Source organism: Equus quagga, chromosome 17 (genome assembly GCF_021613505.1).
Source record: "Equus quagga isolate Etosha38 chromosome 17, UCLA_HA_Equagga_1.0, whole genome shotgun sequence".
Classification (NCBI taxonomy): domain Eukaryota; kingdom Metazoa; phylum Chordata; class Mammalia; order Perissodactyla; family Equidae; genus Equus; species Equus quagga.
This window is the reverse complement of record NC_060283.1, coordinates 51,343,347-51,370,913: the sequence shown is the minus strand read 5'-3', so window position 1 is coordinate 51,370,913 and position 27,567 is coordinate 51,343,347. Positions and strand designations below refer to the sequence as shown.

Genomic DNA, 27,567 nt, shown 5'->3' with positions numbered 1-27,567 from the left:
TGTGACTAGGGAGTGCCCGAGGTGCCAGCCAAGGAACTCTGCAGCCAGGCTCCCCCAGCACCAGGTCCCAGGCATCTCCATCCCTACCTGCCCCACCCTGCCCCCCATTCCTTGTCCTCCAGCCCTCCCAGGGCAGGGCCAACAGGCCTAGCCTGGGTCTCAGGGTCCCAACAAAGCCAGGCCTGTCCCCTGCCCAACCTCTGTGGGAGTGACGTCTGGGCTGCAGGTGAAACTGAGCCAAAGGGACATGGCAGAGGGCCAGCAGCACCTCCTCTTGTGAACTCTCGGCTTAACTCCTGGCCTGCCAGCCCCGAGTTCTCGGGGCTGCTGTTAAGGGCTGAAAGGGTTGGTGGTCAGGAGAAAATGGTGGAGAAGTCAGGGACAAGGAAGGGGAGCCAGCTTCCAGGGGGTCCATCCACTAAGGGAGGAGGGGCTTTATGGCAGACCCAGGGCCCCCACCCCTACACACAAACACAGACACACACATCCCTATTTGGTCCAGCCACGTGAGAAAGACCCACCAGCTGGCTGCAGTCACCGCACACCCAGCCGTCATCCATCCTCCACGCTGAGCCAGGGATAATTTAAAATGCAGACTCCCTCCCTGGGTGAAACTTCCGGGGGCTCTCTATGGCCCATGTGAGTCTAAAGTCCAAACTCTTTAGCTTGGCATTCAAGGCCCTTCCCACGCTGACCCACCTCTTTTCCCGCTTTTGATGGAGGCTCTCCCCTCCCACCCTTTACTCTAGCTCCCAGAGTTCACACGCTTTCATACCCCTGGGTCTCCCTAAAATGTCCTGTGTCAGTGAACTCTTACACATCCTGTAGGACCCAGTTCAAAATGTCACCTCCTCCTGGAGGACTTCCCAGACTGCTCCAGGCAGAACAGGCTACTCCCTGCTCTAGAAGTAGGTAACAGCTTGTACAGGTCTTCCTGCACATTGTCCCAGGATGTGTTTGAACATCTGCCTCCCTCACTGGGCCTCAGGGCTTACTCAGGAAGACCATGTGCATGTGCACGGTACTTGACAGAGGAGAGCCGGGAGGAGAGGCATATGAGAATGAAGGGTGGATGGGTAAAAGAGAACACGGTGGCTGTGGGTGGATGGAGGAACAGATGGGTGCAAAGGCAGACAGGCTGAGAAGTGAGCAGACACATGAGACTGAGAAGCTCTCACTGGTGTGGACCCAACATGTCACACACAAGTGGCCCACAGGACATCGGACAGAAGGCTTCGCCAGGAGGCTCTGGGCCTAAGGACCCACCAGGCCATTCTCGACTCCTCATGGTTTGGGCTGTGGTAGGAGGAATGGGGTTTGATGGGGACACCCAGAAGCTCCTGGGAAGGGGGTGCTGGCAGGAATGCCAAGGGCAGCTGAGCAGAGGCCAGAAGCCAGCCCGCTCCGGTCTCCTTGTGATGCCGCCCCTGCCAGCCACTGCCCATCACTAGGGTCTGACTCCCTTGCCACCCTGCTCAGACCTCGAAAAGGCCTTCTGTCAGTTGACCTCTGCCAACCCTGCAGACGCTCCTGTGTGACTTCCAACCGTGCCTGCGCTTGACCCAGGTGGTCTCATCCTAGCTCCCCTCGCCACGCCCATGCCTACCCCTGGGTGCCCAGGGGAGCTCTAAGATCAAGGGGAGACCGCGGCTTCCCAGGCGGGAAATCGCACCCCCCTCCCCCCCGCTCCGGTGCAGGTCACACCGGCCGCTCGCTCTCCCCTGTGCCTGGCCTCCACCTGGCTTTCCTTCTCTGGGTCTCCACCTGCCCCCTCTCACCTCCATCCATCCATCATCGGGCAGCCCTCACTGAGCATCTATATGCTGCATGTCCTTTGTACGTTCCTGGGACACCAAGCTCTCTAAGACTTGGCTCTGGCCTGAAAACACTGGCTCACAGACTTGCCGGGGAGACAGACCTGTGAACAGATGTCACCAGGAACCCCCCCAACACTCTCCTGTCCCTGTCCAGAAAGCAACACTAAGGCCGAGGCCCCTCCATCCGCAATCCCTGGGGTGGGTTTGGAGACCCAGCTTCTGCTCTGGGCCCTAGAGCTGCTTGGGCTGGGAGAAGGAGGGGCTGGCCAGAAGCACCGGGGCTGGGGTCTCTGGAGGGGAGAGGGTCAACTTAGGGATCAGAGACGGGGCAGTCAGCAAGGAGACCTGGACCCTGGACATGGCCTGCGTCCTCTTCGCTCCCCACCGCTAGGCTTCTCTTGCGATGGCGGCCTCTGCTTCCCACTCGCAGGCTGCTGCCCCTGCGGGGGCTGCCTTAGCTTGCCTGCCCTTGGCACCACACTCCATCCTGGTGCCAGGGGCCCTTGGCAAGGTCTTGCAACAAACAAAGAGGCAGTGGCTGGCTTCCTGCCCTTCAGAAAAGAGGGAAAGAGTAGAGGGCATGGCCTCAGCCTCAGCCTCACACACTCCTGACCCACCAGGGACCCAGGCAGACCCCCAGAGAGTGGGTACGGCTGCGAGAGGTGGTCAGCTGACCTCTACTCACTGCTCCTCCAACGCTCCTCCTCCTCCCTCCGCCTCCTACCCCGGAGCCCCACACGGGCGGGGACGAGATGAGAAGCTAGAGACTCTTCTGCCCTTCCCGGGAGATCACCCCTCCCCACTGTCAAGATGCCCAAGGGCTCCCTCCATAGAAGGACGCCTCTGATTCTGGAGATTCTTGGGTCTCCCAGAGACACCCATCGAAACAGAGGGATAAACCCACCCAACAGAACTTAGAACATAGTCACCAAAAGTCAGGCAGGAAAATGTTGAGAGCAGCGCCGTTCGCAACAGCCCCAAACTGGAAATGACCCAAACTCCCATCAGTAGCAGACTGATAACTGAGTTGTCTATCTCCACGTGATGGAGCACCAGCCATGAGAAGGGGCCTCCAAAGCCGAACGCAAGACTCTGGGTGAAATTCACAACCACGACGTTGAACAAAAGAAATAATCAGACACAAAACAGCACACATGGCGTGCTCCGTTTGTCAGAAGTTCTAGAACAGGCAAATCCACGCTGTTAAAAGTCAGCAGAGTGAATGACCCTCAGAGGGGACTTAGAGACTGGAAGGGGCAGGAAGAGGGACTTTCGGATGCTGGGAATGCCCTCCTGTTGACTGAGTGCTGGGTACACGAGTGTATTCAGTTTGTGAAAAGTTTCTGCACGTTTCTGTATTTGTGAAATACTTCACAAAACTAAAACGAAGCCTTCTCAGCTACCATGTTTATAAGATGAGGAGGGTCCTCCTCCCTCCCGCTCCCCCTCAGCCCACCTCCAGGTCATCTCCGCCTCCTGTCCCTTCTCCAGGAATCAGTCTTGGCCTCACGCCCCAGCATGCCAGCCCGCCACCTCTCTAACCCAAATCACCATCGTCTCTCCCCAGATGACCATGACCCCCCCACCCCCGGTCCTCCTCGCTTCGCCCGTCACCCCTCCAATCCATATGCACACAGCATGGATGGCAGGGCTCAGGGCAAGCCAGGAGCAGCCACAGAAAGCCTCCATAACATTCCAGAAGAGGCCTCAACTCTTCTCCATCTCAGGACCTTCAAATGTGCTGTTCCCACCGTCTAGAATGCTCCTCCTCACCACCTTCTCCTTGCACTTCGGCTCTTTGCTTCAACGCCACTTCCTCCTCCCTCCCAACCAAAGCCCGACTCCTCTGGGAGCTCCCATTGCATCCTTTACTTCTCCATGGCACTGTTTCCAACAATGCATTTATTTGTGTGATTCCCTGTTTGCACTCTGTTCTCTCTCTCCCGCTGGATCGACACCCTCTCTGAAGGCAGGAGCAGGAGCCATCTGCTCACCTGCTCTGTCCCCAGCTCCCAGCTCAAAGCCTGGCTTACAGCAGGTGCTCAAAAATGCTGTTGACTAAGAGACCACATCTTAATTGTTCCCACCACAAAAAAGAAATGATAATTACGTGTCGTGAAACAAGTGTTAGCTAACACTACGGTGGTAACCACATGCGATATGTGAGTGTATCAGATCAACACGTGGTACGACTGAAACTTACAGTGTTATATGTCAATTCTATCTCCATAAAAACAAACTTCAAAAAATACTAAACTTACAATGAAATAAGTTCTATTAATTCTATTAAAAATGAAGGTAATACCTGAAAACTAAAAAAAACATTTGTTGACCACATGAACGGCCCGGCCCACGTATCTCGCCGCAGCCTTTGGGGAAGGCGAAAGTTGCCTCTGGGAACAAAGCCCCCACTTGTCTGGGGTCGGGACACCTGGGGTGTGGTCCTAGCTCTGCCACTCGCTTGTTGTGTGGCCTTGGGCAAGTAATTTCCATTCTCTGGGCCTCAGTGTGCTCATTGGTGCAATGCAGAGGTTGGATGGATCAGGACCATGGGTGGGCTTGAGCAGGTATGTGATGTTGTGTGTGTGTGGGTGTGTGCATGCAAGAGCATCCACAGCTTTCATCAGATTCTCACAGGGATCTGTGACCCCACAAGGTTCAGAAACACTCACCAAGATCCTTTTGGCGCTGGGGGTCTGTGACTATATACAACTAAAGAGAGAGAGGAAGTAATCCAACCCACAGTAGGGGGAGCTAGACCAGCCCCCAGAACTGCCATGGGAGGTGTAGGACCTCACACCAGGCATGCTGGGGAGGCTGCAGGACCCAGTTCCCTGGGGAGCGCCTGAACTCCACAGGGCTCTAGGCCATGGAGCCGAGGCCAGATGAACTGACCTCAGGGGCTGGATTTCAGCAAGGAAGCAGAAGCCGCCCAGGGCCTCCTCCCCTCTGCTCCCACCACCATCCGACAGGCACCCACTTGTCCTGGGATACCGCAGAGAGCGAGGAGGCAAGGCTGGCACCTGGAGATGCCCGCCGGGCCCTTTGGCGCCCGGGTCAGAGGAGGTTTGGCGGGAATGCTCAGGACGGGGGCCAAGCCCCACCCTCCCTTCTCCCGAGGCTGGCAGGCTGACGCATAGGACCAGAGGAGGGCTCAGAGCATAGGGCAAGCGTGGGGCCCTGAGGAGGCCACCTGAGGGCTGCAGGACTACACCTCCAGGCTCCAATAACCCAGGGCAGGGGCTCAGAGCTGGGGCGTCCTCCCCAAAACAGAGGAGCGGGCCACAAATTCGGGCCAGGGAGGAGAGTAGTGTGGGCAATGGGACCTGGGGGGACACACCAGGCCCCCAGAGACAGGAGGGCAATGTGGTCCGAGAGCAGAGCACAGCCAGCTTAGGGGACCTGAGTGGGGACAGCATGCACGGAGAGGACAGCAGTGTGGCCTGGGCGGAGAGGGCGGCCCAGAGCGGAGCGGAGAGGACGAGGCTGCAGCCTGGGCCCCAAGGAGAGAAGCGGGGCCTGTGGAACGGGGGGGAGGGGCATGGTCTGTGGCAGGATGGTGGCTTCTAGGTGGCAGGCCTGTCGGTGGGAGTGCCTTGGCCGGGAGCCCAGATGCCTGAGTAGCTTCTAAGCCCTGACTCCTGAGGGGGACTGAGCACCCCAGAGATGTTTATCCACCACAAGAACGTGGCAGAACGCCTCCTCTGGTGAGTGGCAGGCTGCCTGGCAGCACGGTCTTGGGTCACTCAAGTCTCCCGAGAGGGGCACTGTGAAGGAGGGGCCTGGCAAGGGCAGGGAGCGGCCAGCGCACCTCCCCCGAGGCAGCCAGAGCCAGGGGCACGGGGGGCTCGGGCAGGACAGAGTTCCACCCGAGATAAAGCAGGGATGACTCACGGCGAGCGCCCGCTCTCTCCAGAGGCCGCTCAGAAACCAGCTCATCCGAATGCAGACAGACACTCGTCCCCATTCGGGTCCCAGGGGCTGTCGCACACCCACGCACACACTCCCATCCCCCTTCCTTCATCACCCACCTCCAGTGCCCCTGGAGCCTTCCTCCATCTCAGCCCTGGCTGCCTGACCCTGTGCCCACCCACCCCCGGGGAGCCCCCTGGTACCCACCCCACAGCTGGCTACACAGGGAGTGGAGGAGTCAGGGAGATGGGGGAATGAAGGAGATCCACCAACAGAAAGAGTAAAGTCTAGAAGGGTCTGAGGTAGGAACAGCTAAGGGAGGGGAGCTGTGAACTCATCTCCCCCTGAAGCCATCGAGGACAGAGGAGGGTTCAGAGGCTCCGAGGTCTGGCGGGAGGCCTAACAACCTCTGGAGGGGCCCTAGGCGAGGGGTGCTGCATGTCACCTTCACTCTCTGCCCCTTTGCCAAGACTGAGAAGCAGTAGTCTGGGGTGTCCCGCTGACACCCCCAGGCCTTGTCCTACCCCAGGACCCTAAGCGAGGCTCAGGCCTCCATCAGGGTCACACCTGGGCCACCAGTCACCAAGAGGGCTCAGGCCACAACTGTGCCCCACCGAGCCTGTCCCTCACCGTGGCCGGTCATTGTGGGGATGACAGGGTCAGAGCTTGGGAAGGACACAGAGTTCAGTGTCTAAGGGCAGCCCCACACCTGGCACTGGGGAAGGTAACCATGAGTATGCCATATCCGTGCCCCGGAGGGGCGTCCCGTCAAGTGGGGCAGAGGGATCCCCTCTGCACACACACACACACACAGCTACTTCACTGGCTGTCCCAGTGAAGAGGGCGGAGGAGGCTGGGATGTGGCTACAGGCTACAGCTTGAGTGGCCCAAACTCCCGGTGCACCGGTGGAGGGATGGACGAGACCAGCATAATCCAGACCCCACATAGCTAACAAACCTCAGGAGGATGCCGCCTTCACAGCCCCCACCAGGAAGGCAGGTGGGATGATGCAGGGGGCCTACGCTGGAGTTATCTAGTCCCTAGGGACCCCAGCTATCTCCTCCTCCCCCTTCTCCTCCTCCTCCTCGTCGCAGAAATCCAAGATCCACACCTATGTCAGGCCTGGTGGTTCCGGGACAGATGCCCCATCCAAAACCAGTACCTGCCTTGCCTCCCAGCCCCGGCCTAGCCTGGGCCAGAACAGAGAATGCAGGAGGAGGGTCCAGCTGCCCCCACCAGCCTCAGCTCAGCCCTCACTCTGGTGGGGCCCTCCCTGGCTCACACAGCCCCTCCCTCCTGGCTACAGAGCCTGGGTCAGTGACAACAGGCACAGCTGCCCATGGGACACACAGTCCACAGGGACACCAGCTCCCAGGACATTCAGTCTGGCAGTGCCTTCCCCCAGCTCTCCCAGCCCTAAAGCTCACCTGAGCTGTTGGCCTTCCAGCGGTCAGGTCCTCCCTCCCTCACCTTCCTCCCAAGGACACAAGAGACCCAGGTGAGACCTCAGCCTAACTCACCGCCCCTACACCAGGTCCTGGCCAGTCCATGCCCCTGAGGCCGCCTGCCTTTGCCGACCGGCCCTTTCCTGGCTGAGCTCCTTACCTGTCTCAGGTGAGCTGGACTGCCCGCCACCCGCTCCCGAGCTCGGGGCGCCCCCGCTCCCCCGCAGCGCCCTACCTGAAGCAGCCGCTGCCTGCTCTCAGCGCGGACGGACTCCCCGGGCTCCCGGCACTCTGCCGGCGCCGGGGCCGGGGGGCTCCCCGGGGGCTGGGGGCCGCCGGGGGCCCCGGGCTCCAGCGCCTCGCAGCACACCAGGCTCACCGTGCAGCCCATCCGGCCGGGCGCCCGGGGCCCGGGGCGGGGCGGGGATGCAGGAGCCCCGGGAGCCGGCCCGCCCCCCGCGCTGGCGACCGCTCGGCCCAGGGCGCCTCTGACGTCGGGAGGGGTGGCGACACCCCCAGCCCGTCCCCACCCGGAGCCTTCTCGGGCCCGGGGCTCCAGGAAGCCGGGGAGTGCGGGGCCGGACGAGGGGCGGCGACACGGGCGCCCGGACGCAGCCAGCGATGGAGGGAGACCCGAGGGCGCGGGGGCGCGCGGAGGGGCGGCCATCAGCCGAGTCTGGGAGGGCGAGAAGGCCGACAGCGCGTGGGAGAGGCAGGAAGCCGATAAGGAGAGAGAATGAGGGAAGGACGGGGAGACGGGGACACCGGGGACTGATGAGGGGACCAAGTCCTGGAGGCGGAGAGTTGCGCAGGAGGGCAGAGCCAGGCTTGGGGACCGCGTGTTCCAGTGTTTACACGCGGCTCCTGAGGTTTGTGAAACACTAGAACGCCCAGCTGCCTACTCCTCTGCTCCCTGCCCCCTGTACTAGCCCTGGGGGGGTCCCAGCCCAGGCGAACAGGACCGGGCGGTGGAAAGACCCCAGCAGAGCAAGGCCACAGCCTACCTGGCAGCCCACCTGGGCAACCCACCTGGCCCATCCCTGGATACAGCATCACCAGTGGTTTCACTGTCTTCCTTTTAGGGGTGAGTACCAGGCCTTGGAGAATGGCAAGGCTGACCGGCACTCACGAGGACCCCTCATGAGCCCACGGTGGGGAGGAGGAGAGAGACACAGGTGGGACCCTTGTCCTCCCCTCCTGGCCTGCACCACAGTCCAACCAAGTGACAGTAACGACTGGCCAAGTATCGGCCAGACAGCATCACAGTTTCTGTGTGCCACCTGGTGGCAATAAAGGAGAAAGACAAGAGCAAGCGACAGTAAGGAGAAGGGAAAGGAAATTCGCAGAGCAGCCTTTGCCGTTGCCCCACTGGGTGAGTCTGTACCCAGCTCTGCCTGAGGGGCCACCCCTATCTCCCCCATCCTGCCCCAGTGCCCTTGCCCTGCTCTGCCACTTCCTTCTGCAGCCTTCTACTCCTCCCCCTGTGAGCAGGATTTCCCTTCCAGGGTGATGGGCTGGGCCTGACTCACTTCCCGGCCTGCAGACTCTGGGAAGGACTGTCCCGGGCTCAGGCTGCAGGCCCCGCGCTCCATGCCCCACCATCCAGGCCTTCCCAGGTGAGTGGCACGGAGGTTCCTGGGGCTGGGGCTGGCTGGAGAAGGGAGTGATGCCAGGATGCTGGGCACGGGAACCCCGGATAGAGATGAGGGAGAGGAGGAGGTTCATCTAGGTGTCCCTGGGTTTCATAGACGATCTAGGCTGGAAGGGGCTAGAGAGACCCTCAGTCCAACTCCTTGGTCTACAGATGGGGAAACTGAGGCCGAAGAAAGGCAAATGATGTGCCCAAGAGCACACAGTGAGTTGGTAGCAGGTCCGGGATGGAGAACCGGGTCCCTTGACTCCCAGCTCAGTGCTCCCTGAGCGCTATCCCCACCCCCCCCCCCCCATTTACCTTTCCTCCACTTGTCCCACTGCTTCTTCACTCTCACCGCTCCCAAATTCACAGCCTGGGAGGGAGGACGCCTGGGTTCCCCACCCCACACCCAGCCTTTACTCCAGGCTTTAAGCCCACCAGCCCTCAGGAGCCACTCTCTTCCTCTGCAAGCCCCAGGACCCATTGTGGGAGAAGAGACTGACTCCCCTGGGAGAAGACAGCAGAATTACAACGGGCGTCCTGCTCCCCACACACCCAGCCTTCTGGCCCCGTCCCAGCTCTGGGCCTCGCCTTCCTTCTGCCTCCCTGTCCTCAAAGAACACACATTTTCCACTCGGCGGGGCCCAGGAGAGGATGACTGTGTGTCTCAAGGCGGGTGACTGCTCTGACAAGACTCCCCGCGGGACAGAGGGATGACGTTCCGTCAGCCCAGCGTCCACGTGGCAGGTGCACCAACCGAGCCGCGCCCATCAAGTCAGGGCCAAGAACATGAGCCCTGTGGGCACCCAGACCTGAATTCAAATTCTAGTTTCACCACTTACAGCTTTGTGACATTGGATGAAAGTCTTACCCTCTCTGACTCGTATAAAATGGAGTTGACAGCCTCCTAGGGTTATTGTGGAGACTGAATGGGACAAGGATGTCAGGCACATGGCACAGTGCCTGGCACTCAGGAGCTGCTCCCTAAGCGGGGGCCACACCCTCGTCTTCCCACACTGGCCTACCAGAAAGAGCTGGGGGTCCCATGCTACCAGTGGACTTGCTGTGTGACCCTGGAGATGCCACGTTCCTTCTCTAGGCTCTGCTCCTTCCTTTGCATAAGGAGAGAATCGAGGCTGAACGTGGAGGCTCCTGCCTTGGCCGACCTCCCAGAGCCACAAGGAATCCCATCCTTTTCGAATGCTCATGGCAGAAGAAGGGGCTGTCCTCAAGGTCACCAGGGACCTGAAAGGTGAGTATGTGCTGACAGATTTGCTGGGACTGAACTGGGGGAACAGCAAGGGGTCCTGGGGCGTCTCCCTCAGCCCTTGCCACCTGATGTCTGATGTCCACCATCCTCCCCACAGCCGCCGTTTCTGCCATCCTCCAGGGCCACGGGGCTGGGCAGCAGCCGGTCACAGATGCCAGCGCTGAGCTGCACAGACTCTGTGGCTGCCTGGAGCACCTGCTGCAGGTGGGGCCCGGCCCGCCCCTCCCCTCCCCTCCATCTCCCCTCTCCTTCCTACTCTCCCCCTCTCCACCCCAACCAAGAGGGCACTCCCAGATCCTGAGGGAAGAGCCGCTGCTCCCCATTGTCCCCACACGCTCCCTCGGCTCCCTCAGTGTCAAGTCCTTCTGACAGCTAACCTCACTCTGGGAGGCTGTCCCTGTAGCCTGGAATAAGAGGTGGGGCTGGGGCGGCCACCCTGCTCTAAAGACTGAAGTTCAGAGGTGCGGATGTCCTGGGGCCGGCCCTCCTTGCTGCTGGCTAGAGCCCCAGTTGTCACTCTCACCAGCTTTTACTGATCGCTGACCACACCGCCCTTACGTAATCCTCATTCAGACCCCTGCGGTGTTTGATGACCTGCCCAACCCCAGGGACACACACACATCCTTCCTACTTCTCTGTGTGTGTAGTGTGAGTGTGCGTGTGTGCATGAGTTTTGTGTGTGTGAGGTGTGCAGGTGGGAGTCTCCAGCCAGTCTGCCCCTCATCTGCTGCACTCCGGTCACACTGGCCTCCTGGATCCTCCTAAAGCACATCAAGAATGTGCCTGCCTCAGGGCCTTTGCATGTGCTCTTCCCTCTGCCTGGAATGCTCTTCCTCTAGGAATTCAGATGGCACACTTTCTCATTTCCTTCACATCTGGACTGGAAAAGTACCTCCTCAGTGAGGCTTTCTCCAACCACCCTAAACTAAAATTTTAACACATAAAAATACACACCTCACACACACCCACATACACACATGTGTGCACACACCACCCACTTTTTTTCTCCTTTCCCTGCTTTATTTTCTCCTTAGCAGTCAGCCCCACCTAACCTACTATATGTTTTACTTATTCAGTTTCGTGGTTGTCTGTCTCCCCCACCAAGATGGAAGCCCATGAGGTCAGTTTGCTCATGGCCGTATCTCCAGGGCTTAGAACAGGGCCTGGCACATAAGTATATCTGGAATGCATGAATGAATGAATGAGAACACCGAAGGCTCAGAGAGGTCAAGCAGCTTTCTCCTGGCCACACAGCCAGTAAGAGCAGAGCCGGGACCTGGAGCTGAGTCTGTCTGCGCGAGCCCTTTCCCCTGGACCGTGTTCCCGATCAGCATGCTGGAATGCAAGGGTGGTTCTGGGAGGAAGTGTTTCTACCCTTTCCTTTCCCACGTCTTGCTGCTAGTTTGACCAGAAAGAGCAGAGGAGCTTCCTGAGGCCTCGGAAGGGCTACTGGGACTTTCTCTGCACGGCCCTGTCGCAACAGCGTGGGGACACGGAGCCAGCCAGCTTTGTCCACTCCCAGGACAAGGTACCCAGGGCCAGGTGGCAGGGAGGCTGGCCTGTGTGTTGGGGCCTTGACCCCAGGCTTTGACGAGGTGGCTCTGGGGCCAGGACACAGGCCTGCCTGAGGCCTCTTCTCCCCTATCCTGGCTCCACTGACATGGACCCCCTCACCTGGTCTTGTGGCTCATTAGCCCCCACCCTCAGCACCCCTCCAGCCACCCCCTGCCTCCCCCTGCCTCAAGTCCCATGACACCTTCCTCATCAACCACTCGTTCCTATCTTCTCTCTCTCTCTGTGCTGGCCGAGCCCCCTCTGTCCTGACGCCACCCCCATCACGCCCCCCTGCACTCTGCAGTTGAAGACCCCACTGGGAAAAGGCCGGGCCTTCATCCGCTTCTGCCTGGCCCACGGACAGCTGGCCGAGACCCTGCAGCTGTGCCTCCTGAACCCGGAGCTCACCAGGTAGGGTTGCGGGGCCGCGTTCCTGCTCATCCTGTGAACACCCCCGAAAGATGGTTAATATCAAAGACGACCACAGTGAGAGTCCTGAAGGGGAAGTCCTGGAAGAAAGGGCAGAAGGGACATTAGAACCCGGGAGTCCTGGCAGCATCATGGTGCTCGGCCTCTGCTCCCCTAAGGCCACAGCCTGCCAGGGACCCGTCCGTCACAGTGTGCATTGCTGGTGGGTTCTCGGAGGTCGGGGGTGGCAATAGCACCAGCACCCAAGGCTGAGGGTGCTGGTCCCTGTTAACACAGGGAGTGGTATGGCCCCCGGAGCCCTCTGGTGTGCCCTGAACTGCGGGAGGACATTCTGGACTCTCTCTACGCTCTCAATGGGGTAGCCTTTGACTTGGACCTGCAGCGGCCAGACCTGGATGGGGCCTGGCCCATGTTCTCAGAGTGAGTGGCTGCAGCGTGGAGGGAGCCTCTTTTCAATGCCTGCTGCCATTACCACCCAAACTCTCAGCCTCCAGCCTCATCCATTTCTCCCTCCCTTCTTGCTCCCTGAATGGCTGATTCTCCACCTCCCTAGCCTTCTCTTTTCCCAGAATCATCTCGTGATGTCCCATGATGCTGCGTAGAATACACACTCACTAGAGAGTTGTTGGATGGTTGGAGTGGAGGATTAGAAGGATGGATGGAGGCTGGGATGTAGGGATGGAAGGATGGATGGAGGGATGGATGGATGCAGGGATGGAGGCATGGAGGGATGAAGGGTGGGATGGATGGATGGATGAAGAAGGGAATGCATGCATGAAAGTGGCAGAGGGGGAAGGTGGGAAGGATGGTGGGATGAATGGATGGTTGGAAAAACAGGATATCCTGCCCCTGAGGACCAAGACCACCACTGGAGAGAGGCCCAGGGTCCCCCTGCCCCTTTCACTTTCAGGTCCTGCTGCTCCAATTCCAGCCGGGCCCAGGGACGAAGACCCAGAAAGACCAGAGATTCCCCCAAGGAGGTGCCTCTTCCTGACCTGCACTCTGAGTTGCCTCTTCTCCATCTCTGTTGGGACCCCAGGTTGAGCAGGAACTGAGCCCTGACCCAACGTGTGGACCTGGGGACCGGGGAGCCACAGAAGTGAAGGCTCATATTCCTCAGGTGGTGGGGACACTGGGGGGAGGAAGGACCACAGGTGCCATCTGCAGGAGCCACTGGGGCCCGGGGGAGGAGGACGTGCTGGGGAGGGTGACCAGAAGCTTGTAGGAAATAGACCGGAGAAACAAGCTCTGCTGGACAGTTTGCAAGCATCTCAGTCCAGCTCACAGAGCGACTGAAGACCCGGATCACCTGGTTCAAGTCCCAGCTCCACCCCTTACTGACCAGTGTCCTTGGTCAAGTTACTCGTCCTGCCTGGCAAGGTAGTTGTGAGGACGTGTGAGACTGCCCACAGGTAGCACAGAGCTACGTGTACACAGAGCTCCCGGCTACATGCTCAGAAGTGGGAGCTTGTGGCGGTCAGCAGGCCACAAGCCCGCTCCACACTGCCAGCTCCCAGGTACCAGGTACAGAAACTATGAGGACTCAGTCTCTGAGCTGAAGGAGTGCCAGGTCTGTTCGGGCAGATAGACCCTAAAGGAAGACATTGCAAGGTAGTGTGTTAAGTATAGTGATGCAGACATGGACAGAGGGACGTGGGAGCCCAGAGAAGGCTGCTCGAGAGAGGGGACTCTTAGCTGGCTGTCGGTCCATTTAAGCTTTCAACCCAATCCTACGAGGCAGCTATTATAATTCTCATTTTGCAGACGAGAAAACTGAAATGCGGTGAAGTCAAGTTCAGGGGGAAGGATCAGAGGAGAGGCGTGGGAGGAACTTAGGGGAAGCCAGGTTGATGGAGAAGGCAGAGAAGGAGGGAGGAAAGGGCATCGAGAGACTCTGCTGCTCCCTGACCAGATCAAAGCTGGGGCCTCAGGTCCCCTGGGGGGTGGCTAGCATTCAGATTCCTGGGCCCCACCCCAGATCTGCTGAATCAACATTTCCAGTGGGAGGGCCCGGGAATCCACATACTGATCAAGCCCATTGGATTTGGGCTGTGGCCTCTCCCCTGCACCAGGTCGGTGAAGCAGTGCTGAGAGGAAAATGGGTTTGGGGCTTCTTTGCAGATAGCCACATGTGAAGGCCCCACAGGAGTTCAGCCAGAGGAGCCACACGCCAGCCAAGCCAGCTGTGTGCGAGATGCACCCAGGGGAGACCCGTTGGCTAGACTCTCCAGGTCACAGCAACACAAACATTGTACCCCCTTTTTGGAAAAGAAGAGAGAAGAACCCGGGAGCCTTGGGCCCCCCCAAAGCATGCGGGAACCAGAGGTGGAGGAGCTTCTGCAAGACCAGGACAAGAGAGCCCCAAGGATGAGGATCTGCCTGGAGAACTCAACCCCCAGCATCCAGGGACAGGGGGAGGGGGTCCAGGGGGCTCTGAAGGAAGTGACCGGGGCAGAGAATGAGGGCAGAGGGGTTCTGCTGGGTGCAGAGGGTCAGAGAACAATAGAGGGGACTCCTGAAGGGGGAGCAGCGTGGGGTCATGTCCAGAGGCTGCTGGGCTCCAGCCCCAGAGGGACGATAGAGGACGCAATGTCTGCGAGCGGGCAGGAGGGGGAAGTGGCTAGCATTTTGGGGAAGCCCCAGGTCTTTCAGAGCCTGGAAGCAAAGGAAGGCTCCACCACAGAGAAGCCACAAGAGCAAATAGGCGTGACCAGTGTGACCAGGAGGGAGGAACAAGCAGAGGCAGCCTTGCAGGACGTGGTCGAGGTGAGAGCAGCTGAGTTCTGGGCCTGCCTGTTCTCCCATCTCTAGCCTGGACCACAGATTAGGCCATTCCGGCCAGAGATCAACCTTTACTGGTCCACACAAGACTATTATTATTTGAGGAGGCCTTTTGAAAGTCATGCGTTCTTCAGTTCACCACAGTCCCCACCTCTCCCTATTGCTTCACAGCAGGCCCACTTTATTCATCATTTCTACCTGCCTGGCCCCTGTAGGCATTTGAGTTTGAGATCCCTTCCCGACAGTTCTTCGGGGCAGTTGCTGGTTCTCACGTTCCATAGCCCTCGATATTGGCAGGTCTCTGCCCAATATCTAAGTTCCGGTGTTGCAGGCAGATCTCACCCAGTTGCTGTTGGTGCAGATGCTTCTCCTGGAGGTCGCCTGAGAGTGTTTGCAAGCCTTCCTCCAGCCCCCTCCTTAGCCAGAGGCTTCCAGGTCCTTGAGATTTTTCACTGCAGGAGGAAATGGTGGCTCCAGGCTCACCTGGGGCAGAGCCAAGCATCGCAGCTCCCAGCACTGTCCCCATCTTGCCCTCCGCCAAGGGCTGTCTGGCATGGCCTGGGGTCTCATGGGGATGTTTGCCAGGTCACTCCCCAGGCTGGGGTCTCTGCCCTCCTCCTTCAGCTTCCTTTCCCCTCTCCCTCCCCCAGAGCCTCAGACGTGGGCTCCAGAAGACCAAAGAGGAGGCCCGGCACCAGGAGCAGCTGCTAAAGGAGCAGGAGGGCGAGCTGGAGGCACTGCGGGAGAAGCTCGGCAGGTAACCTTGGCAACCACCAGTGAGAGCCAGGAGGCCTGAGGGACAGGAAGAGCTCCCTGGCTCCTGCTCACATGCACGGCGCCAGCCAGCATCTTCTGAGCACCCCCCGCGCACAGGCCCTGGGCCAGGCGGGCGCAGCTTTGGGATGCCGAGGCATGCGGGGCATTGTTCCTGTTTTCCAGGGACTGCCACCCTCCCCTCCCCTCCTCCCCCTTGCCAGCCCCCTCCCTCACTGGCCCCCTGAGTAGCCCCAGGAGAGATCTACGCCTCCGGTCCCTCCCTTCCCTCCACACTCATTCTTGCCCCTTTCTGCTGCCTCCTCTGGGATCTCCTCTCCCTGTCAATCTGCTCCACCTCCCTGCCCACGGCACCCTCGCCCCGCCCTCCCTCTCAGGCTCCCTCTTCTACTGTCTGTCTCTGGTTCTCCTGTTCCGGTTGCATAGTCTGTCTTTCACCCTCTTGATAATCACAATAACTGTCATCACCGAGCATCCACCCTGTCCCTGGCACTGTTCTGGGGCTTCCTCATAACAGCCGCCTAAGATAGGCTCTGTGAGGACCCCCACTTCACAGATGAGGGGTCTAAGTCTCAAAGACACTACACAACTCACTGACATCAGCCAGGTATCAGGGAGCTGAGGCCCGACCCCAGCCGCTGACCTGGAACCGGGGGGCTTAAACGCCACCCTCCGCCAACACCCCGAGTGCCTACATTTCGGTCTCTGTCTCTCCTCCCAGCATCTCTCACCGCCGGCCTCTTCATCTTCCCCTCGTCACACTCACCTCTAGGGTCCGGAGCACGCTGTCCTCGTCTCTACCTTTCTCCTTCAGTCTCCTGTGTCTGGGTTTCTCTTTCATAATTTATTTTTTTAAATATCTCTGCCGTGCAAAGGTCTTCCTTGGCCTGACTGAGTCTCTCTGTGCCTCTCTGCCTGGCTCTCTGCATGTGTCGGTCTTCCGCCTGCCTCTCCCTCTCCCACATGGCTGACCCCTGCCCCAGGGCCGGAGGTGCTAGCTCGACCCCAGCAGAGCCTGAGTGTCTGTGATTCAGACCAAATCACGGGCCAGGCCGTCTCCTGACTGCTCTACAGGCAGAGAGAGGCCCAGGGCCCAAGGCCCTCAGGGACCCCTCCCACTAGACCCTCAGCTCAGCCCACGGTTTGGTCGGCAAAGACTCCCATGATTCAGGCCCTAAGTGAGCAGGGGCCTTCCCTGGGGAGCAAGGCAGGCTGGAGGGAGCACTGGAGGCTCCTGGGAGACCGCCGGCCCCAGGACGCTCCCTGCACCTCAGGGAGCTCCTGTTTCCTGGACCTCTGTCCTGCCAGCTGTTGTCCTGTCCATCCTTCAGTCATTCCACCAGCGCTCGGTGGGCCCACTCTGGGCCAGGCCTGTTCTATGTACTGAAAACACTCTCATGGACGACAGACCAAACTCCTGCCCTGGTGGAGCTTAGTGGGGGGAGCAGTCGATAAATATGATAAACAAGTAAAATACACAGAGTGTCAGACTGTGAGAAGTTCTAAGGAGGGAAAATAAAGCAGGGAAGTGTCAGGAAGTGAATTCAATAAGCTGGCCCAGCCACGGAAGGCTCCCTGAAAAGACGATGTTTGAGTAAAAGCTGTTTGGATATGCGGTAGAAGAATGTTCTAGGCAGAGGGAACAGCAGGAGCAAAGGCCCTGAGGTGGGAATGGGCGTGGCAGATTCTGGGAACATCAGAGAGGCTGTTATGGCCCTGGGGGATGAAGGAGGGAAAGGTCGGTTGGGTAAGGGGAGACCCTAGTAGGGCATCACGTCAGAAGGACCTTGGCTTTGACTGGGAGATGGGAACCACTGAGAGTTCTGAGCAGAGGAGGGAGAGGACGAGACTGTTTGTTTTAATGTTAAAATATGTTTAGGGCCGGCCCGTGGCCTAGTGGTTCAGTTCAGTGTATTTCGCTTCAGTGGCCCAGGTTCAGTTCCCGGTTGCAGACCTACCTTGCTCTGTTAGCAGCTGTGCTGTGCTGGCGGCCCACGTACTAAAAAATGGAGGAAGATTGGCATAGATGTTAGCTCAGGGTGAATCTTCCTCAGCAAAAATTAATGTAAATATCTATGTTTATTTGGTATTTTTTTTTATAGCAATTCAGTGGGTTTTCGCACAGTCACAAAGTTGTACATCCATCACCAGATCTCTTAGTATTGGTATCTCACTTTCCTGAGCCACTGTACCTGCCATGATCTCAGGGCCTCTGGCGTGGCCAGTGCAGGTGCTAACGTGACCACTGTGGTTAGTGTGTCTTTGTGGAGGGAGGGAACATTATCAAGCACCTACTGTATGCCAATGGCTGTTTTAGGCGCCTATGGCTCCTGATGGAGCTTATGGTGTGTTTGGGGCTGTAGCCAAAACAAGCAGTAGACCCATAAGCTTAGTGTGTGACAGCATGATGCCACCTTGGGTGCTAGCTCTGAGCTCATTTCAGGCAGGCCAGGGGCTCAGAAGGATCCATCCCTCTTTCCCACCTGCCACCCACGCAGCCCTGATGCACAAACCACTGGCGACCAGGGCCCTGCGTGGACACAAGTGTGGGGAGAAAAAAGAGATTAGAGCTGGACAGGCCCGCGGCCAGGTTTCTGCCCCCCCCCCCCCCCCCCCCCCCCCCCCGCCCGGTTTATCAAGCTGTGTGACCCTGGGCAAGTGTTACTCCCTCTCTGAAGCTGTCTTCTCTTTCCTGTAAAATGATGATTGTATTACCTGTCCCATAAATTCATAAAAAGTAAGTGAAACAAAGCTATAAAGCCCTAAGCTCGGGGCCCGTCACATAGTGGGTTCTCAGGAGACTTTAAAGCCTTCCATGTCCCCGCCTGCACTAGGAATGTCCGTCACCCCCTGCTTAAAACACTGCAATGGCTTCCCATTGCACTGAGATGAAAGATCCACTCCTCCTGGGGCCACAGAGGGACAGATCAGGTCCTGCTCACCTCCCATGTCACCTCCTGCCCCCTCACCCCCTGCCATGCCTGCTGTTCCAGCTCCACTAGCCTTCTTTCAGTTTCTCAGAGCAGCCAAGTTCTTTCCAACTTGCAGACCTTTGCATGTGCCCTTCCCTGGCTCTACACAGCTCACTTCTCATCGTTTAGATCTGCTCCCATGTCGCCTGGTCTAAGAAAACTTCCCTCAGTGCCCTCTCGAATCTGTCTCAGCCCCTCCTTCCTCTCTCACGCTAAGCTTAATGATTCTGTGGGTCTATTGCTTGTTTTGGCCACCGCCCCAAACACGCTATAAGCTCCACCAGGAGCCACAGGTGCCTAAACAGCCATTGGCATACAGTAGGTGCTTGATAAATATTCCCTCCCATCACAAAGACACACTAACCACAGTGGTCATGTTAGCAACTGCATTGGCCACACCAGAGACCCTGAGATCATGGTCAGATAAAGTGGCTCAGGAAAGTGAGATACTGATACTAAGAGATGAGGAGACCAAAGGCCAGAATGTTCACGGGGTCAGAACACGGCCCTGGCCAACGCCTGAGCACGAGAGCGCTCGTTCTTAAGGCTGCAGGGCCTGGCCGTGGGGGACGGCAGCTGACTGTTGTCGGTTTGAGTCCACGGCCCGCCTCCTTTTCTTCCCTGCAGCGTTTTAAAAACTAATAATTCAGTTCATTGTCAAGCCTCTCACAAGCTTCTTCTTCCCCCAAACACACTCATGCCCAGGGACGTGAGTGCACACACACACCCCCACACGCCCGTCTGGATGTCATGAGACGCGCCCGCCCTGGTGGCAGCCTCCCATCAGAGTGATGGAACAAGAGGCTGGGGTCTTCTTGTTTCCCACCGGTGGACTTCTTGGAACCTTCTAGGAAGCCACAAAAGACAAAAAAAGAGGGAAACATCGAACTGAGGAGGTTCCAAGCCCAAACTCAAACAGAAATTTAAGAAAGCCATATGTTTGGGCCAGCCCCATGGCCAAGTGGTTAAGATCGCTAGCTCCACTTCGGCGGCCCAGGGTTTCACCGGTTCGGATCCCGGGTGCGGACATGGCACCACTCGTCAGGCCATGCTGGGGCGGCATCCCACATGCCACAACAAGAAAGAGCCACAACTAATATATACAACTATGCACTGGGAGGATTAGGGGAGAAAAAGCAGAAAAAAAAAAAAAAAAGGAAGACTGGCAGCAGTTGTTAGCTCAGGTGCCAATCTAAAAAAAAAAAAGAAAGCCATATGTTAATACTACTTTTTTAAAATCCCCCCAAATCCTGCCCCACTCACCCGTCTCCCCACACACCGCATTGTTTTCTGCTGGGAGCAGCCTGGTCTGCCCTGGCCTCGCTCTGCCGTCTATGCCCTGGCGCCTCTGGGCCCTGAACTTCTGCGGTGGGCAAGTCTGGTATCCACTTCCCCATTCGCTTCACTTTGTTTCCATTTGTTTGTTGAAATTCGTTTCAATTTGTCTGTCGAAACAAATTGCGTTCAACTGGGCACCGCCATCCAGCCTGGTTCCCAGACGCACCCCCACCTCCCGGGAACCACCATGACTGTGAACATGCTCTCCAGGACAATTCTGTTTAAAATGGAAAGGTTAAAAGAAAAAAAGCAACACAAAAAAGGGAGACATTGGCTCGTCCCCTCTGAGGGCACAGGCAAGGCCAGGCCCCGCTTTCGTTTCTCTGAACAGTTGGTAAGAAGGCAGCCTGTGGGTGTTGGGACACACAGTGCTCAGTCTGCGTGTGTGTGTGTGTGTGTGTGTGTGCTGTGTTGTGTTGTGAAAGTGTGGGTGCAGTGTGTTTAAATGTTTGCGGTGTGTGTTGTGGTGTGTGTATGATGTGCATGGTGTGTGTGTGTGTGGTGTGTGTGGTATGTGTGTGTTGTGTGTGGTGTGTGATATGTGTGGTATGGGGTGTGGAGTATGCGTGGGGTGTGTGTGTATATGTGAGTGTGGTGTGTTGTATGGTGTGTATGGTGTATACGGTGTGTATGGGTGTGTGTGTGTGTGTGGTCTTCAGCTGCAGGGGGCACCATCAGCTTCCGGCAGGGATTCAGAGTCGGGCCGCCCAGCCCCGCTCAGTCACAGTGCTGAGCTGTTCCGCTGAGAACCTCGTCTCCCTGTCCCAGGTGTCAGGAGGAGAGAGCCCGGCTGCGGGCCGAGCTGGAGCAGAAGCAGCAGGAGGCCGACAGGAGGGACGCCGCGCATGAGGAGGAGCTCGGTGGGCAGCGGGACCTGGTCCGTGCCCTGAAGAGGAGGGTGCTGGAACTGACTCAGTAAGGACGGCGGGAGTGCAGGGGACACGGTGGGACAGGACGCAGACACAGGAGTGATAGTTGTTCCCTGAGAACAACCATCAAGGAGGGGTCTGGACCTTTTACATATTCTAATTCATCTCCTTCGTTTAGCCACCCCTGCTATTGTCTCCATTTCACACATGAGGAAACTGAGGGTCAGAGAGGCTGACTTGGCTGCAAAGAACACCCAGCATATAAACTGCATAGAGTCCTCTGACTCAGGCATGCCCCGACCCCAACCCACCCCTCCTTACACACACACCTACTGAGGCTAAGAGACGGGGAAGGAGCCTGCGGGTTGAGGAGGAATTGGGAGAAGAAGGGGGAGGTTAACCAGGAGGCGATCGTGTGCGCTACAGCCGACTTCCTCAGCCCACTGGCCTGGGGGCTGGCCCGGCTCGGCGGTCCTGGGTTCCAGGATTCCTTCCAAACCACTATGCTCACTGAGGGTTGGAGGAGACACATAAGGCCTGGCTCCTGGCCCTCAGCCTGGTGGGGAGGTAGTTCATACATATGTTATCCTTTCACCCAGTCTAGCAAGTTGGAGACCAGGTACCCAGCTTCCATTCAAACTGGGAGGTCGCTGGGCCATCATCTAAGCCTAAATCCTCCTGCACAAAACCCAGGTGATATTAAGGATGAGAAAAGGGAGAGACCAACCTGGAAAGAACAAGAAAAACAGAAGATGTGATGGAAGATGAAAAATACATACTCTTAAAATGTCAGGATTAGAGTTAGGATTAAAACTTAGCTCTGAGCATCCTGGCAGCAGGATCAAAAAGAGAAACACAGAAGGTCCCTAAATTTCACTGTCCATTCAAAGAAAGTACGCTAGTTCATCAAGAGAGACAAATGTTTTTCTTAGCACACTGAAGAGATCCATCACAGGATCCCAAACTACAAAACCTAACGTCCCTTGCAGAAGTGCCTTAAGCAAAAAGAGAAAAACAGAAGCCATGGAAGTTGACCGCTGCACCAAGATGGCAGAGCGACCACACAACATCTATTCTCCATCCTGAGAGCTTACTAAAATGTCTGTAAAAGAATAAAACTTAAAAGAAGGAAAAGTGGAAGGAGACAGCCCCAGATCAGAAATCTCGGCTGATTTCCAGAAGCCGAATAATGAATGGGAAAGTGGTTACTAGATTTAGCCTGAATTAGAACTTCAAGGCCCAGAGATGCCAGGACACAGATGGCAGAAGTGAGATGACGGGCAGAAATCAGGACAATTTCTGATAAAGGCACTAGACAGAGCAATGTACACCCCCTGCTCTCTGCCTGCCTCCCCACCTGCAGAACACCTGAGAGTGAGGGGCCTGCCTCTCAGGGAAATAATTAAAAGGTCCTTCTCTAAAGAAAATTAGATGCCCCAAATAACAGAGAGTCTGGTGTGGCAGGTAGCTCCCTGCCCAGTCCCCCCTAAGGGGAAGCCATGAGTCAACCACCCCCGTCCACTACTCCAGCAGCCTGTATCACCTCTTTCCTAAACATGATGTGGCAGTCAAGGATCCCCAGACATCTGAGAAGAATCTAGAACATAGAGGGGAAAGACAAAGATAAACAAGCAAACAAAGATCCATCTCCCATGAAATAAGATACTGTGAAAAGTGACCGTCAAAAAACAAGAAACGTTGTCGGAAATTAAAAAGATCGCTGACAAAATTTAAAATTCACTTAAGATTGGAAGAAAAAGATGAGGCAGCCTCTCAGAAAGTAGGATAAAAATCACAGAGAAATGGAAGACGCGAGAGAAATAATTAGAGACCTGAAGAACCAATCGAGAAGTCCCAATAATTTCTCCAACTGACAGGAACTCCAAAAAAGGAGACGATAAAATGGAGGAAATTGTCAGATGAAAATAGGAGAAACTTTCCCAGCTCTGATGGTCTGATGGACACAGATCTGCAGATTTAAAGATTTCACTGAGTGACCAGCACAATAAGTGAAAGAGAGGAAAAATTCACATCTAGATACATCATTGTGAAATTTCAGTAAAACAAAGACAAGGAGAATATCCTAAAAGGTGGGTCACTTACAGAAGAAGTAGAACCCAGCAAATGTTATGAATCAATGGTGTAATACTTTCAAGTTCTGAGAAAAGTTGCCTTTGCCCTAGAATTCTATATCCAGCCAAGTGATGAAGCAAGTGGGGAAAGTGATGGAGGAAGGACGTATTTCAGACTGGTAGGGTACAGAAAACTAACCTCCCACATAGCCTTTCTTAGGAAGTTAATTAAGGATGTGCTTAAGAAAAACAAGGAAGTAAGCCAAAAAAGGAGAAGATGTGAAATTCAGGAAACAGTAGGTATAGCCCAGGAGAGAAGAAAAGGGAATTTCTAAGATGCCCAGTGGGCAGCAAGCCCAGGAAGCAGTCGTCCAGGCTGTAGCAGGAGCATTGAGGGCCCAGGAAGAAGGTCTCTGGGGAGAAACAGAATCAGCAGGATACTTGATATGATGAAGAATTGGGGTGGGGGGGCGGGAGGCAGAACAATTAGGCTATGTTAAAGGCAAGTCATGCAAGGAGCAAAGAAAGGCAACTACAAAGTCCTAGAAAAATAAAAAATTTCCAAGAAAGGTAATCTTACGGAATACATCTTAGCTCTGCTTGAAGCAATATACTTATAGATTGTCTAAAAATGTAAGTATTATTCATTGGTTTTTTTTTTTCAGGGTTAGAATCAACCCAAAGGCAAAGCACAGAAAACAGTTAATGTTATAGGACAAAAGTAAATGTTACCAACTAAACAATATTGAGTTTAGAAAAGAACCCGATAGAACTTTCTGTGAAGATGGAGATGCTATATATGTGCCCTGTCCAATATGGTAGCCACTAGCCACATGCAGCGACTGACTGCTTCAAATGCAGCTGGCGCAACTGAGGAATTGAAGCTTTTTTTTTAACTTTAAGTTAACTATCAATTTAAAGAGCCACCTGTGGCTGGTGGCTGCCATATTGGATGTTGCAGGAATAGATGACAAGTCAGGAGGTGGGAGAGGGAGGAGGGCTGGGGAGAAGGGATGCTAGCATCGTATTACAGAATGGCATCATCAGGCACGATCTATAGTGATAGAAGGATTGAGAAAGAAATGTGTGAGTCAATTCTGTAAAGCTACAGGAGTAACCAAGAGAGGAAGCAAAATTAGGGCAATAACCACGGGGAGGGAGGGGGAGGACTTGGGGAGGATGGTAATAAACAAGCTAAGTCCTGTGACGTCAGCGTGAGGAGCTCTGCAGATGTGCTCTCTGGACAAATCAAGAAGGAGGGACATGAGCATACTGCTTAAATATGGAGCCAACATGAAGGAGGAAAAGCTGAAAGATGTAAGTCGTTTGCCGCTGAGAACGGCAGGAGCGGGAAGGTCTCCTGCCTTTTGATCTGAGTCCTTCCGTGCTGTCTGATTTTTAAATCACGTGCAGGCATCATTTTGATAAAAATGTGAAACAACTCACATCCCTAAACATCCTTAAAAAAACAGTGAAGATGGTTTTGCAGGAGCATCCACACATGTAACTGCAAAGCAGTTTGTACGAAGTGCCAAGTAAAATATAACAGGCATTATATGCTATAGGAGTCTGGAGCAAGGAACCCCTGGGGGCTTCCACAATCGGGGAGCGCTCCTTGGAGGAGGTGGGATAGGAACAGATTCTTAGATCACTGGTCAAGGTTATGTTGGTCAAAGGGGACCTCAGTGTCACCATCCATCTTCCTAGAGAGACTGCAGACTCACCGATGTCTTACGTCTGTGTGTCTCTCACTGTCTCTTCATTTCTCTGTTATTCTCCATCGCTATGTCCCTTTCTCCGTCTCTCCATCTTTCTCTGTATTTGTCTCTCCCTCTGTCTGTGTCTCTGTCCCTGTCTGTCTCTGCATCTTCTTCCCTGTGTCTTTCTCTCTCCCTCTCCATTTATCTCTCTACATCTCTGTGTGTCTCTATCTCCCTCTCCAACTTCCTAACTTCCTTGCTCTCTGAGTGCCATCTCTCTCTGTTCCTCTTTGTCTCCCGCTCCATTTCTGTGTCTCTGTCTTTCTGCCCTGCTGTCTGTCTCTTTTTATCTCTGCGTGACGCCCTCTGTCACTCTCTCTGTCTCTCCATCTGTGCCATTTCCGTCTCTCTATCTTCCTGTCTGTGTGTGGGGGGGTACATCTCGCTCCACCTCCATCTGCCCATCAGAGAGAAAGACAACCTTTGGCAGAAGGTCCAGCATCTCTCTTCCCTGGCCCCTGGATGCTGTGTCAGCTGTAGCAAGATCTTTGGCCGGCTGTCTCGGCGGTACCCCTGCAGGTAAGGGGTAGGGCACAGAATCCTTCCTCTGGGACAGCCCAGTTTCCACCAATCCACAGCCCCATGCCCACTCCAGGGAAGAGAGGGACACAGGAACTGGGTTTATGAAAGGCCACCTAAAGCTGGCCACTCATCCTCCCCAACACTTAGCAGAGACATGAACAAGAACAGGGGAAGGGGTCGAACGAGGAATGACTCCTGGAAGATGGGACTGGGTAACCCTTCCGAGAATAGACTCGTAAATGGGCTTCTCATCTGGGAAGAGATTTTCTGCACAGAGGAAGCTGCTTCCCTCAGCTTCCTCTGGGAGCAGGTGGAGGACGGGCAGCAGGGGAGAGGCAAGTGGGCCATGGGGAGGACCTGCCACGGAGTAAGAGGCATCTGGAGGGATGGGGCCTCAGGACCCCTGTTTAGGAAAGGGGTACCTTCCTGAACGACCCAGGGCTGTTCTGCTGGGAAAAGAGAAACAGACAGGCAGATGGGAAGATGCTCGAACCCCATGACGAACACACACGTTCCCCACTCTACTCACCTCTGCCCCCTAGGCCCCCGTGACGTGCACACGCGTGCCCCGCTCCGCCAGCCTCTGCTCCCCAGGCCCCCCTGACGTGCACACGCGTGCCCCACTCCGCCCGCCTCTGCTCCCCAGGCTCTGCGGAGGCCGCATCTGCCATGCCTGCTCTGTGGACTACAGGAAGAGGGGGCACCGCTGCCCACCGTGCTTCCAGAAAGGGGAAGCCCAGGCTGTCTGACCAGGACCCACCACCCCACACCGCCCACTCTGCTCCCTCCACTCGGCCCTCCCTGCTCTCTGATCTGAGCAGTCCTACTTTCTGGAAGCTGATGATGTAAGGCACGTGTGTGGATGGACCGTGGCGTGGAGATGGAAGGTGCAGGCTGGGGGTCCAAGCCCTGCATCTACCTCCAAAGAACGGGGCGACTCCGGCAAAGCCCTCGGCTGCCCCGGCTTTTCCTGTAAGGCGAGGGAGTTGGGCGCCATCCTCTCTAAAGTCCCTTCAGGCTGAGTCCTGGACCAAGAATAAGACCCAGGGGTCCCGATGTTTCTCCTCCATGTTCCCTCCTCACCCAGCCCGGCCCTCACGACCCTCAGGGGCCTCCTGCCGGGAGTCCGCTGGGGGGGGGGGGTCTGCTTTTGTTGTGTTCCATTTTTAACAGCTTTCTAGAGGGACTGTCGCCATACAGTACACTTCACAGAAATTGTCCAATTTGATGAGTTTTGACTTTAACATACACGTATGAAACCATCACCATGTTCAAAATAATGAACACATCCGGCACCCCCCGACCTCTCCTGTGCCTTTTGTAGTCTCCCCCTCCCCTCCCCGTCCCCATCCCCAGGCAACCACCTCTCTGCTTGCCGTCGCTAGAGACTAGCTGGCATTTTCTAGAACTTTATGTAAGTGGGTCCATACAGTCTGCACTGGCCATTGTCTGCCTGCTTTCATTGCAGCATAATCATTCTGAGATTCGGCCATGTCGTTGTGTATGTCAAGTTGCTTTTTACTGTTGGGTACTGTTCCTCTGCATGGATAAACCACAAGTGGCTTACACACTCACCGTTGTTGGACATTTGTGGGGTGTTTCCAATTGGAGGCTCTCACGAATAAGTTTCCTACAATCATCTGGGTACAGACCTTGTGTAGACATGTGCCTTTACTTCTCCAAGGTGAACACCTGGGAACGAAATGGCCCGCAGTGTGTGGGAGTCCCAGCTGCTCCCCAGGGCGGCTCTTTGGTGGGCAGGGGAGAAGGCACAGACGTGGGGCTTGGCCCTCTCTCCTTCCCTTCCGACCACCATGGCGATCCCCAGTCCTGAGCGCCTGGAGGGAGGGCCTGAGACCCTAGGATTCTCTGTGCAGTGCTCCCTCAGCGAGACTTGAGTAAAGATAGTGGGAGAGGACCCGTGTAGCTCCATCGGACAAAATCGTATCTCCTGACTGCCCAAGGAGTCTTATGCAAGTTGGGTGTCAATCACCAGGCACTCAGTTGTGGTGCTTCTGAGAATACTGTTTCAGAAGAAGCCTGGGCCCCACTCTCCGACAAGGCCATTGGCTGCCCTACCTGGGCTCCAGGGCGGACTTTGTGGTCCCCAAACACGCACGCATGCTGTCCCATCCCCTGTGCCTCACACAGACTGCCAGAGCCTCTGCAGAGGTTGGGCAACCCTGCGGCTCTGACCAGAGCCTGTGGACTGCTGCTTGGGGTCAGGACCGCCCAGAGTTGCATCCCATTGCCATCGCATGGAGCAAGAGTTTTGCAACAATAGTTCCTGCTCTGGAGAACGGGTGAGAACTTCTCCTTAGCAAAGGCAGCAACAAGGTGGGGGGGCGGGGGAGGGAGGGGGTTGGGGCAGAGCTGGGGCTCCCGGAGCAACCAGGGCAGTAGCATCCCCCTACCCTA

The 27,567-nt window shown here is 56.3% G+C and overlaps 2 protein-coding genes across 24 annotated transcripts in view; one reads left to right on the top strand and one right to left on the bottom strand.

Annotated features, from left to right (window-relative positions):
- The window catches only part of TNS1 (tensin 1), a 218,380-nt gene extending 210,523 nt beyond the window's left edge, over positions 1-7,857 (bottom strand). For 12 of the 15 annotated variants that reach the window (XM_046643901.1, XM_046643903.1, XM_046643902.1 and 9 more), the window contains exon 1: positions 7,336-7,857. In XM_046643901.1, the coding sequence (XP_046499857.1) occupies positions 7,336-7,842 (507 nt within the window). In that variant the 5' untranslated portion in view covers positions 7,843-7,857. The remainder of the gene's footprint in view (positions 1-7,335) is intronic. The other 3 variants (XM_046643905.1, XM_046643916.1, XM_046643918.1) reach the window with 1 other exon arrangement.
- RUFY4 (RUN and FYVE domain containing 4) lies at positions 5,423-26,723 on the top strand. 9 transcript variants are annotated; one of them, XM_046643932.1, is made up of 15 exons: positions 5,423-5,524; positions 7,265-7,344; positions 8,258-8,791; positions 8,980-9,030; positions 9,280-10,060; positions 10,176-10,282; positions 11,481-11,606; positions 11,937-12,043; positions 12,338-12,481; positions 12,972-13,041; positions 14,183-14,827; positions 15,493-15,599; positions 20,695-20,841; positions 25,036-25,146; positions 25,796-26,723. In XM_046643932.1, the coding sequence occupies exons 5-15, from the start codon at positions 10,009-10,011 to the stop codon at positions 25,896-25,898; spliced, it is 1,719 nt and encodes a 572-aa protein (XP_046499888.1). In that variant the 5' UTR covers positions 5,423-5,524; positions 7,265-7,344; positions 8,258-8,791; positions 8,980-9,030; positions 9,280-10,008; the 3' UTR covers positions 25,899-26,723. The 9 variants fall into 9 exon arrangements, with proteins under 9 accessions (XP_046499888.1, XP_046499890.1, XP_046499887.1 ...); XM_046643934.1 differs by lacking the exons at positions 5,423-5,524; positions 7,265-7,344 and adding an exon at positions 7,990-8,044; XM_046643931.1 differs by lacking the exons at positions 5,423-5,524; positions 7,265-7,344 and having other exon boundaries at positions 7,990-8,547; positions 8,719-8,791.
- The last annotated feature ends 844 nt before the right edge of the window (positions 26,724-27,567 follow it).

Coding starts and splice junctions, on each gene's coding strand:
- RUFY4 (XM_046643932.1), top strand. CDS start 10,009: ATGCTCATGGCAGAAGAAGGGGCTGTCCTCAAGGTCACCAGGGACCTG. Junction 12,044..12,337: donor CTGAACCCGGAGCTCACCAG/GTAGGGTTGCGG, acceptor CTGTTAACACAG/GGAGTGGTATGGCCCCCGGA. Junction 15,600..20,694: donor CTGCGGGAGAAGCTCGGCAG/GTAACCTTGGCA, acceptor TCCCTGTCCCAG/GTGTCAGGAGGAGAGAGCCC.